General features: G+C 32.8%; 1 protein-coding gene across 1 annotated transcript; it reads left to right on the top strand.

The window, feature by feature from the left end:
• Window positions 1-537: 537 nt before the first annotated feature.
• On the top strand, window positions 538-10,773 carry LOC143082891 (LHFPL tetraspan subfamily member 3 protein-like). The gene is made up of 3 exons (XM_076258879.1): window positions 538-1,091; window positions 2,669-2,911; window positions 10,500-10,773. The coding sequence occupies exons 1-3, from the start codon at window positions 677-679 to the stop codon at window positions 10,655-10,657; spliced, it is 816 nt and encodes a 271-aa protein (XP_076114994.1). The 5' UTR covers window positions 538-676; the 3' UTR covers window positions 10,658-10,773.
• Window positions 10,774-17,225: the final 6,452 nt, after the last annotated feature.

Here is a 17,225-nt window from a genome sequence, read left to right as displayed (position 1 = left end):
ATATAGTCGTAGAACAGTCCAGTTAATAATATAGTTGATATTTTGCAGGATACTTATACCGAACGTGCAAGGGCTGTATAGCCAGTCAATGTCGTTAAAAACTTCCATTTGTTGGATACTTATCTTACAATAAATATTGTGTACATATAAACAAAGAAACCAATAAATATGTATGATAATTTTATATACTGTATTTTATACCTCTTATAGCTTTTATTGGTAGTTAATATTCAGTCAATCAAATGTACTTAAGATATTTGTTTAAATTCTCTATTAATTTGAGAGACATGACACGATTTTCAATTTTAGTGAACGCTATATATTACAGTATCTAATATAGTAAACTACTACACCACCTTTGACCCATGCATGATTGATTAGCCATGTGCTACCGTATGACCTTTAAGAAAAGGTAAACAAAATGTACAGGTAATTATTACCTGGTGTTGATTGGATAAGTTGGCTTCACACCGTGTATTGATAAACTTGCTCGACCAGTTTTGAAAAGATATGGTTCAGTTGGAAATCTAAATTTAGTATTATACATAGGCATTGATCGGAAACTCCTTCGCGATAGAATTTTCGATCTAATTTGCCTCACCCCTGCAAATAGGAAAAACGTGGTTCCAGAATCAAAACAAAAACAAGGAACCACTGGAGGCAAGTTGGTTCCAACATGGAGAAGCCAATGTATAATCCGGAGACTGCAAGGATTTATTATTTTCGGTATATGCGAGAGTACAGAGCAGTGTGTGTTCTTTGGGCTTTATTGACAATTATTTGGTGCATTCTAAATGTTGTGGCATTCATTCAACCTCACTGGATCGGAGACACAGACGATGATAGAACTGGCTATGGACATATTGGGGTGTTTCAATATTGTAAACCGGACTCTGCATACCAAAGATATGTGTGTGATGGATCGTTTACAAGTTTTAATTCCATTTTGAACGACGCCTTCAGAGCCACTACTTTTTTCTGTGGAGTATCAGCTTTACTTATGCTAATTGTTGTCGCAGCATTGCTATTGTTCTTTTGTTTTAAGAAAACCATCGTTTTCTACCTCTGTGGTATTCTAGAATTAATATCAGGTATTACATTTTAAGTCAGATTTGTAGTTTAAAAATGTATATCTTTTGGCGGTTATTTAAAAACGGGATTCACAAAATGGTCAATTTACACTTCAGGGCGGTGCAAGACAATTTAGTTTTTTTTATTATAAGGAGAAACCCATAATTTATACATAAATTTTATTTATATTATTGATGAAAATGAAAACACTAAGTAGATCTACGTATTTCTTATTCTATATTATCAGTTAATTTTAAATACTGTGCTATTATAAAATTTGTAAATATTGTACATGATTCTGTCACGAAATAGAAGTTCCTTCAGAAAATAAGTTCCAAATGGAAAAAATATTCTAGAATATTATTTCTCACAGGAATAAATATTACGGTAGATGTTCCTTACGGAATAAATAGTATAGAATATTTGTTCCATCAGGTACAGGTATAATGACATTGTTTATAACAAAGTTTCCACTGGATTAACTTCTGTAAGGTGGAACAAATATACGTTGACAATGATTCAACTATATTATAAGAATATATAATTTTGAATTTTGAATTATGTTGACAAAGTGAACAACATTGTTTGCATGTTTAATACAATTTCCTTATGTAATGTGTTCCTTTCTTTTTCTTCAAAAATCAGTCTCGAGAAATGTAAACTTAGAATTAATCCTTTTTTATTCTCCCAACTTTCAGCCCTTTACTCTTAAATAAAATTTAGTTATATGTGACCTATTGAATTATAGTTTCTTGGATTTGCTTCACGTTTGTATTTTTGTTTATCAAGAAGTTATCTATATCGAATTTTGGAAAATATCACTGGGCACTATACATTTTGTTCAATTATCAAGTGTTGCTAGTTCAAAAAATATCGACCCAAATCTGCAATGACCATTTTTATCTTATGACTGAATAAATTCTTCTAACAAGGTAACAATAATTCACCAAATATCTGAAACATGACAACATGAACTACTTACAATGAAAGTGATTATCGTATAGTGTGTGACAATAAACTTAAACGTTCCAATGTGTCAATACAAACATCGACCTTACAAAAATGTTATCCGATACATCTTATTGTTCATTGTCAGAAATAAAATATTTAATCAGCATTTTTTTGTAATTCTGTTGAAGATTTTAAGTAAACCTTTATAAAGATCAACTGTAGTGACTTTAGTATTTATTACTTATAGTATGCATGCGTTTGCACAGCAAAATAAAATATATCTCCTGTGTTGTTTATACACGTTGGAATCTGATGTACTCAGACAGCAAATATTTGGTTTAAAAATTTTCATCATGTGTAATATACAACTTCTTAGAGATTGATTTGCTTAATTTTGAATTAAAACAGCACATCCTTTCTAATGCATCATAATTCCTGCAAAAAAAATATAACAGTATTATCTTAAAACCAAAGAATTTATCTCTGGATAAACTTGACACAACTTGTCTCTTGATTCTTCGTGGTTTCATCATATGCGTGATAAGCAGTTGCTTTTACATGCTCTAGTCACTCAGACTGGGTTCGAATTTTAGTTAAAATCAAAATGAATCAATCAAAAGCATTTCATTTCTAAATTTAATTTCAGCTGTTTTTATGTTCCTTGCATGTGTGATATTTCCCAGTGGTTGGGACCACCAAGAAGTACGGAATTTGTGCGGTAGCACAGCGGACCAGTATAAACTGGGATACTGTGGTGTACGGTGGGGATACATCTTGGCCATATTGGGTATATTTGATGCTGCTCTCTTAGCAATACTAGCATTTGTGCTGGCTTCTAAACGAGAAGAGTTTCCCAAAGATAGTTATGTAACTGGAACTGTAAATAAATGTGAGTATTTAAGCCTCAAAATGGAATTGATGTCGTACGTTAATTTTTCACACGATAATTGACAAACCCGTTTTAACACTATGACATGGAGAATATCATTGAATACAATATATGGTCGAAGTAATCTTCCCTTTGTCGATACTCTTAGCTGATAGTCGCATGTACCGAAATTGAACTTAACTGAAGACTTCTGAAAAACACATAAGAACAAAAAAGCTAATTCACTATAACAGAATGACCAGTCCACCACTAAACAAGAAGGGATCGAAAATCTTAAACATAAATAAAAGAAATATGTAAACATGAAAAATATAACAATCCATTGGACTTCGTACAGGCCGTGATTTTCCTACTCGCGATCGGTAGACCGTGCGCCATAATGCTTTACATCGCAAATTCACCCACTGACATGGCTGTCAAATTTAGTTCTGAAGCAATATACATGTATTAAACTCTTCAGAGACTTCTTAAAATACAACAATCCATACAGATTATATCTTAATTACCTGTATTACTATGAATTCGTCTTGAAAATGCATGTAACATTTGCCACTGGACCTTAAGCAAACAACAATCACCACTCTTTATATATAAATATTTCACATTAGGGCCCTTTTTACTAAAATAAAATTGTTTAGTCCTTCAAACTTTTATAGCGATCACAGCTTCATTTGTATACATGCTAATTGCAATAACATAAAATTGTGTTTCTAGACTTGAAATCTCGAAGCGCCTAAAGATGACCATCCTTGCAATAGCCCAGGGTCCAATCTGATGAAAAATAGCCCAAACCGTCACTTTGAAAGTTTTCGACCAATTTCGATTATGTTTTTTTTCCATCAAGAGATGGACAAGCTATTTATTGTCTTTCACATACACATCAATTTATTTTGGTTTATAAATTCGTCCTTCTACGCATATATTTATTTAAAACATGTAAAATATATGCAACAACATTATTCTTATTTCAATGATTTATACAAAATCGTCTTCATCAGAAGTGCATAGCCCTTTACTTTTTTTTTTTGTTTTAGAGACAAATGACAAATTGTTGCAAAACCTTATAAGTAAATTATTTCGACCCCTTAATTATTTTAATTCCGCTGGGTTCACTGGGATTTTGGCTTGAACAGAACTGAAATTAGATATTTGAAACTTTTAAGTGGCAATATCTAACACCATAACTGTAAGAAAATTAAAGATTATAGTGTGTGCATTATTTTTGTCATTCTCATTCTTCAAGTAATTCCGTCCCTCCGTATATTCCATGTTGCCCCTTGTAGAGCAGTTTATTTAGAGTAAAGTCTTCTTCTAAATTAAAGTACGTACATTATACGATACAAATATCAAATATACATGCATATATGAAATTTTATAAAAACCAGTAAATTAAAGAATAACATGAAATTGGAGATGAAAACATGTTTTACTCTATGTCCGTTATATACAGACCCAGCCTTCGAAATATATTGGGGGGGGGGGGGGGTAGCTTCGGTGACCGAGTAGTCTAAGAATCACTAGACTTTAAACTAGTCACAATCCCGCACGTGGTAGGCTCGACTTCAATAATAACTGGCAAGGATAATACGTTTTTCGCAGCCTAAATCAGGACAGCTGTGCTCTTCGGAAATTACGGCTTCCTCCACCAATAAAACTGACAACCACGAAATAACATAATAGTGCTGAAAATGGCCGTAAATGTCAATCTATCAATCGAAATATATTGTATAACTTAAGAAAGCAGTAAAACATTTTTATGACTTGTTTAATGACGAAAACTTTGTATCTTTATTCAGAAATTGAGAACTTTATCAGGTAGTGGCTAAACCTGCTTTAATATTTTATGTAGAAGAATACGTTTTTTTATGTATATGTAGCTGATGATGTTATACTTTAAAATTTAAATCTTTTAAAAAGATATCTATATTGTTTTGAAATTGTATTGAATATTGTATATTATGATTATATTAATAGTTTCTCATAATTCTTAATAGAATGACACTTGTTTATGCTAATGAAAGTGTACTGCTAGTTTTAATATAGGCAGTGGCTATTCGTCCGGCTAGCCGGACAAATAGTCAAAAATGTCTATTCATCCGGCAAGCCGGACAAATAGCATTTTTACGGGTTTTCGCTATTTGTCCGGCCAAATATATAATGATGAAGATATAACATCGTGTTTTGAAGGTTTTGAATGAAACGGGTTGTTTTATAATGTATTGTCTAACCTCGGATTATGAAGAAAACCAACTCATTCTTTAAAAAAAAACAAAAAAACTATACATTTGATTCAGATTTTTTTTATTCTAATATTCTAAAGGAACTTGGGTATTGGGTGGGGCAGAGACATATAAATACATGTCTCTGGGTGGGGGGAGGGGGGCAAAAATGATTCTCTCTTTTGTTGTTCTGCCTATGAATTTCCTGTAAGGTAAATAGTCGGGCCAATCATTATTGGCTTCATCTATAATTTCAAAAGATCCTGAATTTATAGTTTCTGTGAAGTTTGGTTAAAGTAAGGTCCCCATATGATTATGCACGATTCTTCATTTAAATTGTTCGGTGATTTTTAATTCATATGAAATTTGAGAAGGGCAGGCACGTGTTACCTGTACCCAAAAGAAGGATTGTGTTTTCGATAAGATTTTTTTAGAAAAAAATGTATATCAGATACAACAGAAAAAGGGGGGATACCAAAACCCTGGTGTCTTATTCCCAGTCCAGGCATATCAGTATGTTTATAGATCTGCGTTGTAGTATAACTAAAAAATAATGCATCCAAGCAAGTTTGATATAGTATTTTTTTCCGAATGCGTTTTACCTCCATAAGGTAAATGGGGGTAAATCATCAATTTCACTTTAATTTCAGGCTTATTCCTCACAGTTAACATATATCACTTCTATAGACATTTGTTTAAAGCAATCACATTCTCTCTGGTTTTCTCTGTGACATCTTTAAATATGAATCACGATCTCCAATTCTCAACACGTCCATTGCATACGCGCTTGTGTTATCCGACACCGCGTGTGTTATCCGACACCTCATCCGGGACACTTTCCACGTCACATGACACTTTTATTGATATTGAATATTTGCGCATCCGCAGACGGATGGCCGGACGAATAGAGATTTTTAACTATTCGTCCGGCTAGCCGGACGAATAGACACTCCGTTTAATATATGCTATGATTTACATATGTGTAAGAATGTTTAGTTATATAATAGTTGTAGGACTATAAAATATTTAATCTGAATCTGCATTACAAATTAATTTTTAAAATGCAACATTAATAGGATCTGCCCTATGACGTTTTGAATTATTTTTTTATCAAAGAGTTTTGATGTTCTTACTCTGGATAGAACCTCCGTCCTTGTTTTAAATTATTAGGCATAGGTATGGATTTTACTCATTGTTGGAGACCGTTTGCCATCGGTGACCTCTGTTAGACAGTTGTCTTATTGACAATTATAGTACATCTTATTTTTATAGTTGTATTTTTTTTTATGAATTTCTTTAGTTTTAATTTAAGTATATGTAAATGATGATTATCTTGAAGTTCAAACAAAAATCGTACATGTAGGTACAAAAGTCGGGGCTGCATTTGATATAAGAAGATATTTGGATCCCTTAAAGGGGCACTAGCTGTCAAATTTATGGTCACCGATTTGGCTCAAATTCTCATATTTGATTTATAAATATATAAAACATTTATCCAAACTATCAAAAGTCTAAATTAAACAATTTACAGAGCATGGGGTAGATAATATATAGTTTCGTTTCGTGTGATTTTAGTCCAGACGCCATCTATAGTGTGTGATAACATTGTGTGAGGGAATTCGACGTTTGCTGTACCACTGTTCACTCCAGCGCAATTTATGACAATACCACTGTATCAATCAGAATGAATTTTTTGGCAGTGTTTTAAGAAATGATTTTACTTTGTTGTCGCGTATTATTCGTGATACATTCAATGTTTTAAAAAGGCGAATTTTCTGTATAAAGTCAATGATTATGTTGACTTTTGAAGGCCAAACTTTTTACAGCCTTAAATACGCAAATAAAAGATCCAAAAAGTATACCAATACAGAATGACATGTTAATGAAATTATAGCTAATCTATTGGTTAACAAATTTTTATTCGTTGTTGCAAAATTATGAACTTAAAATATCTGACATTTTCTCCCTACCCAGTTTACCCCTATACATTTTTATGATGTGGACTGGTCATTGTTATTGAATCGTAGGCAATTTGATTGGATTAAGTTGTTATTAGTTTACCTACAAACTTGTTTATGCTTTTCATACATGACTATTGATTAATTAGAACGTGCATGAATGTGTACGGTAACTAAAATGACCTTCAAACTGGACACTAGACGAGTCAATATTATGTTTTATCAATGAAAGTTAAGGTATGAAAGGTAAGAATTGCCACTTCTTCTATTTTCACAAAATTTTCTGAATACACAGTTGAAAGATTATTTTTTAAAAGCCTATTGTGGAGATAAAAGAGAAAGTTTACAAATAAGACGTGTTGTTCCATTAAAGAGGCCCCTCATGGGGGGGTCCTAGTAATCACATAATCACCATTTTTTTGCCAATATAATCACATATTAATCATTAAATATTTGCTTATCTTTAGTAATCAAATAATCATAAACTAAAAAATACAGTCCTAGGTAATCAAATAATCATGAAATATTTGGCTTAATAATCAAATAATCATTAAAAAAACGGCCAAGTAATCACATAATCAAAAACCCCATGAGGGCCCTCATTAAACAAGTCATTTTTTAAGAGAAATGCCGAAATATATTTTACGCACGACTACGGCAGGTAAAATTATTATTTATCATAACAAAAAAAAGCATTTTTCAGTCTCATTGGAATATGTTAATTACAATTAATCACAAACTTAAGAAGTAAGTAAATAAAGTCAAAATATGTCCGATCTGCCTATTTCTGGACATCAAAAGTCAATACGATCGTTTTAAAGTCAATTTCGTCTACCTCACAAAATCTTGTTAGGCACTATAATTAACTATCGATTTGACCTCAGATGACCATATAAGCGATGTAAACATAAATAAAGATATGAATAGATTAAACCAACACGTGCAATTGGATTTTTAAAGGGTCTGTTTGATTTGATTTTATAGATTAAAAATAGATGTTTCTCATTGTTTTTAACCGTATAAGAATGATTTTATGTGAATCGAATTAGTAATCAAATGATTTACCGTAGTTTCACTTTCATTGTTGACATTCTTTTTCTTTAAATAACCAGTGCACGTACAATGCATGCGTTGTCAATCTTTAGCTAGGGGTTAAATTGAAGTTCACACGAATACGGATTTAAAGAGGTCGACTCATTCACTTGCAAGTGAATTACTAATAATTAATGTTTCTTAGCGTAATTTGACAAATTGAACCTTTTTGGCTGCAAAAAGCGAATTGTTATTTCACTATTTCACTTTCATTATTGATTGAACAGAACAAAATCAAACTTTAGATTTTTTATATATCTCGTAGCTAGTGCCCCTTTAAATAGTCCGTTGGAGTATATACATTGCTAGTTCTGGTTATCGTATACTGGGTCAAACGAGTCAAAAGTTTATATAAGCGTAACGACTTGATAAAATTGAGAAAGGAAATGGTGAATATGTCAAAGCGACAACCACCCGACCATAGAGCAAACAACAGCCGAAGGCAACCAATGGGTCTTCAATGTAGCGAAAATTCCCGCACCCGTAGGTGTCCTTCAGCTGGCCCCTAAAATATGCATAATAGTACAGTGATAACGGACGTCATACTAAACTCCGAATTATACACAAGAAACTAAAAATTAAAATCATACAAGACTAACAAAGGCCAGAGGCTCCTGACTTGGGACAGGCGCAAAATTGCGGCGGGGTTAAACATGTTTATGAGATCTCAACCCTCCCCCTATACCTCTAGCCAATGTAGAAAAGTAAAAGAATAACAATACGCACATTAAAATTCAGTTCAAGAGAAGTCCGAGTCTGATGTCAAAAGATGTAACAAAAGAAAATAAATAAAATGACAATAATACATAAATAACAACAGACTACTAGCAGTTAACTGACATGCCAGCTCCAGACCTCAATTAAACTGATTGAAAGATTATGTCTTCATCATATGAATATCAGGTACAATCCCTCCCGTTAGGGGTTTAGTATCATACTATCATAAAATATATGAGAAGAACATAACCCGTGTCATGCCAACAACTGTTTTTTTAGAAATAAATGTGTTTAGTTCCGATGCAAAGACCCTATCAGTGAATCAATGTTAAAACCAAAATATGCAATCTTTAATGACCTGACAACAGTATCGTAACTATATCCCCTTTTAATAAGTCTATTTAAAGGTTTTGTTAGTTTCTGAGGAGAATACTGACATTTTTGTGCTTTATAAAGAATATTTCCATAAAATTTTGGATGTGAAATACCTGAACGTATAAGATGTCTGCATGTTGAGTTATATTTACGAATTATTTCCTTATACCGGTGATAAAATTTAGTAAATGTTTTGACCAGTTTGTGATATCGAAAACCCTGGTGTAATAATTTTTCAGTAATACATAAATTTCTCTCGCTAAAATCTAATACATTGTTACATACACGAGCGAATCGTACAAGTTGAGATATATAAACACCATAAGATGGTGACAAGGGAACGTCACCATCTAAAAATGGATAATTAACAATAGGAAATGAAAAATCATCTCTTTTATCATAAATTTTTGTATTAAGCTTCCCGTTTATGATATAGATATCAAGATCGAGGAAAGGGCAGTGGTCATTGTTATCATTAGCTTTATTTAAAGTAAGTTCTACAGGATAAATTTCTTTAGTATACATACTGAAGTCGTCATTATTTAGAGCCAATATATCATCCAAATATCTAAAAGTATTGTTAAATTTTTGTATCAAATGTTGTTTTGATGGGTCTTTGCTAATTTTAGTCATAAATTGTAACTCATAACAATACAAAAACAGGTCCGCAATAAGTGGTGCACAGTTAGTCCCCATTGGAATTACAATGATGCATGGCGTTGTGTGCAACGAAGTCTCATTGTTCGAAACTTCTAAATAGCCTGTACAGTTAAACGATTCATACAACAAATGTAAAGTTGAAAATAGGTGAGCCAGTGTATTTTTTTCGGGACGATATTAAGTTGGATTTGTAAAAAAAAAAATCGTAATTCAGATGCAGCTTCACTTGCTTGCTATATATATTTGCAGTTGAAATTCAACAATGGCTGATAAAACAAATCTCTGTTTTGTTTGTGGGATCCACAAAACTATATTTTATTTCGAAATTGATCTATCTTTCATTGTTAATTATGTTATTAATGTATTGCGTTTCTCGTTACATTGCAATTTACCTCCAAACCTTTGTGGTACAAATGTGCATCATCGTGAAATAAATTAAAATAACTTAAACATGCGGTTAAATTAAACAAATAAAAGGGATTTGTTGTATTATTCTAATCATCGGCTATTTACAGAGATTGTTTGAATGTAAGAGAATTAATTTGTTTTTGTCTTCTTATATTTTAGCTGAGTTAGAAGGTTATAACGTAGACACTATGTCCAAGAGATCCATACCCATACAACCTGTCGTGACGGTACCCGGGGGAGATGATCGCCATGAAAGGTTTTCAGAGTATTCACAATCACAGTTTTCACGGAGACCAGGACATAATTTCCAATTGTGAGAAAAAACAGTGTCTATAATTACAAAATCAAATATATGATCATCAAAATTACCGCTTACTATTCAAAACTTGCTTTCTATAGAAAAGAAGCAATAGCATTAAAGGTGATCATACAAGTACATCTATTCAAGCATTATAGTAGTTTCATTTATACATACCCGAATGTACAACGATGATTACATGTAGATAATAGTGCGGTAAACATAAAATTCAAAGGATTATATTGGAAAACTTCATAGAATTTGTGGTGTTTGTCAAAGTTGTTCATATAACATTTTGTAATTTATTTTACAGCAAAGAGTGCTACTTTTTGGGATAAGGTTGTCGCAATATTGTCAATTGTGTCAGTGCTGTCCACTGACATTAAACATTTTTTTCTATTCAGGATTTTTGGACTTTTATGTACTTTGATAATTTTCCCTCTTTACTGACGGCAATTGGAATCAACTTTGACCTAAGGCTTTATTATAAAATGTCTCATTTATTATACCATATACATGGACTATAATCAGTTTTTGTAGGGTTGAGAAAATGTCTTTCGTTGTCTTAGCTTGAAATGTATGGCAGGTGTGAATGTATTATACATATGATATTAATTATACGTTTATATAAGTAAAACTATAGTTTTCAAAAAGTTAATTGTATATTGAAAACTTGTCTCAGAAGAAATGCAGGAATTTGTTTACCTACATTTTCTTCAAATTTCCATTTCGAAAAACTGACCAAAAATCCATTATGACATGTGATATCTTGCCAATAGGATTCAGCTAATTGTTGGGCGAATCGTCTTCAAATTATTTTCAGGTAAAGTGAATCTCGTTCACACTTATTTGGTTAAACCCCAGTAAGTTCAACACTTACTTGGTCGTTAAAGTTTAAGTAGGGTGTGCTCGATTCATCCAATTATTATATATGACTGTGATTTATTAAACAAAGACATACCCTGATTCAACTGCAACTGGGTACGAATCTCTGCCATTATACGTTTTGTTACTATATATATATACTGTATATTATGTGATGATGTGATGAAGAACTATATTTTATAAAATTTATAGAATTTTACAACTGTTGTTTATTTGAAGTCTCTCCCCTGTTAAGTCGTACATGTTCAAGGCTTGGTTAGTGAGCCTCTTGTTGCCTATTGATATCTTTCCCCTTCTCAATTCGGCGATCAGATAAGCTTAATTTCTGTGAACTATTATATTCCTTAAATTTATCATTTTGATTATAATTGCGTCTCCGTTTCATAATTACGAGCACGCATCAGATTCGAAATTTGATTCCCTGGTGTTATTGTATATTCCGAAGGCATACTGAATGTTTTACTGAGGGGACCAACCTATATGCAGGTCGACATAGTTTCTCCGAATGATATTTTAAATTCGTTTGGCTACTCTACCTCGTCAGCTGGTCGAAATGAGGACGTTTAGTATAAAGCTTTGTGCTTTTTACTGTTTAGAGATTCCTTCTTTCTGAGTGGTCTAAAGGTTTTTTTTATCCAACTAATCATTTTCAGGTAAGTCACGCTTTCCCGTTGTTAACTCGGTTGGCCTATCTTTAGATTTATTGTTCGTTTCTTTTCATCCTGAACATGTCCAACTTGAAATGTTTGCCACTGAACGCTTAAGCAAAACAATAATCGGATAACAATCTTTTATTATTTCGTCACGAAATCATATCTAAAAATCATATGAGTAAATAGTACACAACTTATTTAATTATATAGAGACCAAATTTCATGTTGCAAGAATGTTATCCATCCTTATTTTCCAACATAAAAATAAATTGATGAAGTTTGAATGCCAATTAGACAACTATCCATGCACCAGAGTTCATATGAAGTAAATTTAAACAATTAATTCAAACTGACGGACTTCAACAACGAGAAAACCCCGACATGCAACAAATCAAACGAGCAAAATAAAGGGACGAATATTTTCCGAAAAACACGTTCGACAGGCATGAACCAACAACTACTAAACTATATACAGGATCCTAGCTGACTTCGGACAGGCTCATAACGAATATGGGGTGGTTACACATTTTTTTAATGGTCAACCAGTTACTAAGGCTTTTCTACCTCAGGCATAGATTACCTTAGCTGTAATTGACAAAACTTTTAGGAATTTTGGTCTTCAATGCTCTTCAACTTCGTACTTTATTTGGCCTTTTTAACTTTTTTTGGATTCGAGCGTCACTGATGAGTCTTTTGTAGAAGAAACGCGCGTCTGGCGTATATACTAAATTCAGTCCTGGTATCTATGATGAGTTTATTTACCTACTCCTAACTAAACCAATTGTTGTATTTTAGCATCCACTTTCCTGCATTCTTGCATCTTTATGGTATAAACATTCAACATGCAGAATGGATCTGTATGATTTCTTTTACTTTTGAAGGGTAAGACAATTTTTTCTACAGATATTAGAATGAATAAATTGAATATTGTCTTTATCGTTCCAAGCATAAGCTAGGATTTAATATTAAATGCCTGTAATAATATAATGACAGCTACTAGTATGTGCTCAACAATCGATAACATAATCATTGAGTTTTTATATACATATATGAAGATGTGGTATGAGTGCCAATGAAACAACACTCCATCCAAGTAACAATCTATAAAAGTAAACTATAGTATAGGTCAAAGTACGACCTTCACACGGAGCCTTGGCTCATACCGAACAGAAAGCTATAAAGGGCCCCAAAAATATCAGTGTAAAACCACTCAAACGAGAAAACTAACGGTGATCTATATGAAAACAAGAAACGAGAAACACGCATGAACTACATAAACAGACGACAACTACTGTATATCTGATTCCTGACTTAGGACAGGTGCAAATGTCTAAATTTGAATCAGTTCGGTTAATGATACTGTTATTCCATAAAATGTTCTGTTGGCTGAAAAAGGACATCAGACAAAACGACAACAGAAATATAACACAAATTCTAATATGACGTGCTTCTTTCACTTTGTAAACAACACCGTGATAAAATTCTCCATATATCTATACTTAGCGCAGACTCAGAGATATGTATACATAATAATGGCTGTTACAATATACTTCCCACGTAAATCCACATCTATTGGAACCTATTTGTAAACCATTTGCCGATTTTATTTTATTTTTTAAATTGCAGTTAAAAAAGACAAAATAAATTATTCTAATTCGGATGCATAATAAGAAGAAGTAATGCACAAGAGCTCGGAGAAATCAACAAAATAAAAATAATATAAAATTCCGCGAAAGTCTTTACGAGAAAAACATGTAAATTAAAAATGGCAATTGTTGGGTTTGTGAAGTTAAAGAATTAAACAGATTTTTTTTTCTAGCGGTTATTCACTAAACAATTCATGAAAGCTACAGATTTTATGAATATTTGAGCTTTATCGAACCGGGAGTAAAAAAAGAACAGCCACACACACACACAGCATACCTACCATCGCTTCAGTTTTTTAATGACCGTATTTGTCCTATTAGAATCGAAATAATTCCTGAATCAGTAAGTGTTTGTCACGTTTTGGTTTATATATCAACAATTAACTGCATTTGAAATAATACAGACTATTTAGTATATATATCTCGTTAGCTTGTAATGTTCTGAATATGCATGTGATATCTGCAATTGGACTACGCAATCAAGGATCTTTGGAGTACAGGAGTTGCAGGAAAATGGAATCCCTTTTTGTTTGTGTTATAGAAGGGATGATCATCGCGTTATGAAGCACAGGGTTATAAAACTTGGGTCTCTTGTTTTGTGTAACAGCCGCTGATCGTCGCGTATTTTAAAGTTAATGTCATATGATAAGGCTATCATGTCGGGGGAAATGAAGTAAATCTTCTGTGTAACAATGGCTTGCTATCGCATTCTCAAATTATATGAGCACACGAGCTTTTGGAAATAGATTCTCTCTTTTCTGTGCTACAATAGTTTGTTATACTAGTATATTTTTTCTCAAGTTAAGGGACTATGGGAAGAGTCTTTTCTGTGTTACAACGGCTCGCGATCTAAAGGTTAAAGCAGAAGGGCAATGAGGAATTGTCACCCTTTTTGTATATTTTCAATGGATTTTGTTTTACTACAGAAACTTTATTAGATTTTACTCGTGCAATATCAATACATTGTGAGCAGGTGTATGCGCACCGTATCTCTTATTATTTCTCAAGCTGAAACATATATATACAGGATTCCTCTCAAATTGTAAGACCTTGTCCGTAAGAGCAAAATCACATGTTAGCAAGATCCCCCCCCCTAAACTGGGACAGTGGTGTAATAATACAACATAAGAACGGACTGTAAATAGAGGCTCTTAAGAGCCTGTGTCGCTCACCTTGGTCTATGTGCATATTAGAAACAAAGAACACAGATGGATTCATGACAAAATTGTGTTTTGTGATGGTGATGTGTTTGTAGATCTTACTTTACTGAACATTCTTGCTACTTACAATTTTCTCTATCTATAATAAACTTGGCCCTTAAGTTATAGAGGAAAATATTTTGTAAAAATTTACCAAAATTTACCAAATTAATGAAAATTGTTAAAAATTTACTATAAAGGGCAATAACTCCTTAAGGGGTCAACTGACCATTTTTGTCATGCTGACTTATTTGTAGACCTTACTTTGCTGAACATTATTGCTGTTTACAGTTTATCTCTATCTATAAAATTAGGACAAGAAAATAACCAAAAACGGCAAAATTTCCTTAAAAAATACCAATTGGGGGCAGCAACCCAACAACCTGTTGTCCAATTCATCTGAAAATTTCACGGCAATTAGATATTGACTTGATAAACAATTTAAGCCCTTGACATATTTGCTCTAAATGCTTTATTTCAGAGTTGTAAGCCAAAATCTACATGTTCTATTTTTAGCCATGGCGGCCATCTTGGTTGGTTGGCTGGGTCACCACACGCATTTTTAAACTAGATATCCTAATAATGATTGTGGCTAAGTTTGGTTGAAGGCCCAGTAGTTTCATAGGAGAAGATTTTTGTAAAAGATTACAATAATTTACGAAAAATTGGTAAAAAAATAACTATAAAGGGCAATAACTCCTTAAAAGGGTCAACTGACCATTTTGGTAATGTTGACATATTTGTAGATCTTACTTTGCTGAACTTTTCTGTTGTTTACAGTTTGTCTCTATCTATAATATTATTCAAGATAATAACCAAAACCGTCAAATTTCCTTAAAATGAACAATTCAGGAGCAGCAACCCAACAACCAGTTGTCCGATTTATCTGATCATTTCAGGGCAGATAGATCTTGACTTGATAAACAATTTCACCATGTCAGATTCGCTTTCAATACTTTGGTTTCAGAGTTATAAGCCAACATCTACATTTTACCCCTCTGTTCTATTCTTAGCCATGGCGGTCATCTTGGTTGATAAGGATTGTGGCCAAGTTCGGTTAAATTTGGCCCTGTAGTTTCAGAGGAGAACATTTTTGTAAAAGTTAACGACGACGGACGACGACGACGGAGTCGACGGACGATGGACGCCAAACGATGAGAAAAGATCACTTGGTCCTCGGGGCCCGGTGAGCTAAAAAATAGTTGAAAAAGACCGTACTTTGAGCTATAATGAATTACTTTATAAATTGTGACTTGGACGGAGAGTTGTCTCATTGGTACTCATAGTACCACATCTTCCTATATATATAAACTCATCAGATGGATACAAATAAAAATACATCTAACAAAAACACAGAGTGGATGTGGCCGGGTACTTGTATATCCCAACAACAAAAAGATACTAAGAACTGATCTGAGAGAACTCGCAGTTACTGTCAGCTAAACAGTTCTTTTACAGTTCCAATACTTTAAGGCGTATCAAAGACCCCAAAGCCCAATTAGACTATATCTTTTTATTTCACAAACTTTTAAAAACTTTGTTCAAAATAAATCCCGATATCTTTTATTATATGCCATGATGATTGGACCAATCTGACTCAGAACAATGTGTGAGGGCCGGATTCGTAGAAAATGTGCCGTGAACATATTGTAGTTTAATTTACTACTGAACAGACTGAAGTTCTTAAGTTTTGCATTGGAGGACAGTCAGAAATAATTTTTTTAGCACTGTAATTATTTTTCATCTGGTGCTTCAGGTTTTTTAGTTGGACGCCTGAATATTAAAGGTTTATTTTCCTTTTTTGTACACTATTGAATCAGTGTTGGAGTATTTTGTGTTGCTGACACTGTGTTATTATTCATTTTTATCCTGTATTTGAACGGATTTCTTGGTTTCAGCAGAGACAGAGAATACATTATAGATCATTATAATCTAATATGTCTTTCAGGCCTAGATATGTCTGATATACATTGTCATCCCCCTTTTTACAAAATTAAATGGTCGTCTCTTTTTTGTCGCAGGCACTGTGAATTTCAATAAAAACATCCAGTGTTTCAAACGGTTTACAATGTAAATTACGCTAAGTTTTTTTTTCAAGCAGCAGATACAATATACAATAATGTCAAGAAATTTATACCTATAAAGTGGAGATAACTCTAAATACAATGTAAATATAGAACTCGTTTGACAAGTTTTTACACCTG

This window comes from Mytilus galloprovincialis, chromosome 1 (assembly GCF_965363235.1).
Source record: "Mytilus galloprovincialis chromosome 1, xbMytGall1.hap1.1, whole genome shotgun sequence".
NCBI lineage: Eukaryota > Metazoa > Mollusca > Bivalvia > Mytilida > Mytilidae > Mytilus > Mytilus galloprovincialis.
Note: the sequence above shows the minus strand (reverse complement) of the source record. Positions and strands in the feature narration are given on the sequence as shown.

Coding starts and splice junctions, on each gene's coding strand:
- LOC143082891 (XM_076258879.1), top strand. CDS start 677: ATGGAGAAGCCAATGTATAATCCGGAGACTGCAAGGATTTATTATTTT. Junction 1,092..2,668: donor TATTCTAGAATTAATATCAG/GTATTACATTTT, acceptor ATTTAATTTCAG/CTGTTTTTATGTTCCTTGCA. Junction 2,912..10,499: donor AACTGGAACTGTAAATAAAT/GTGAGTATTTAA, acceptor CTTATATTTTAG/CTGAGTTAGAAGGTTATAAC.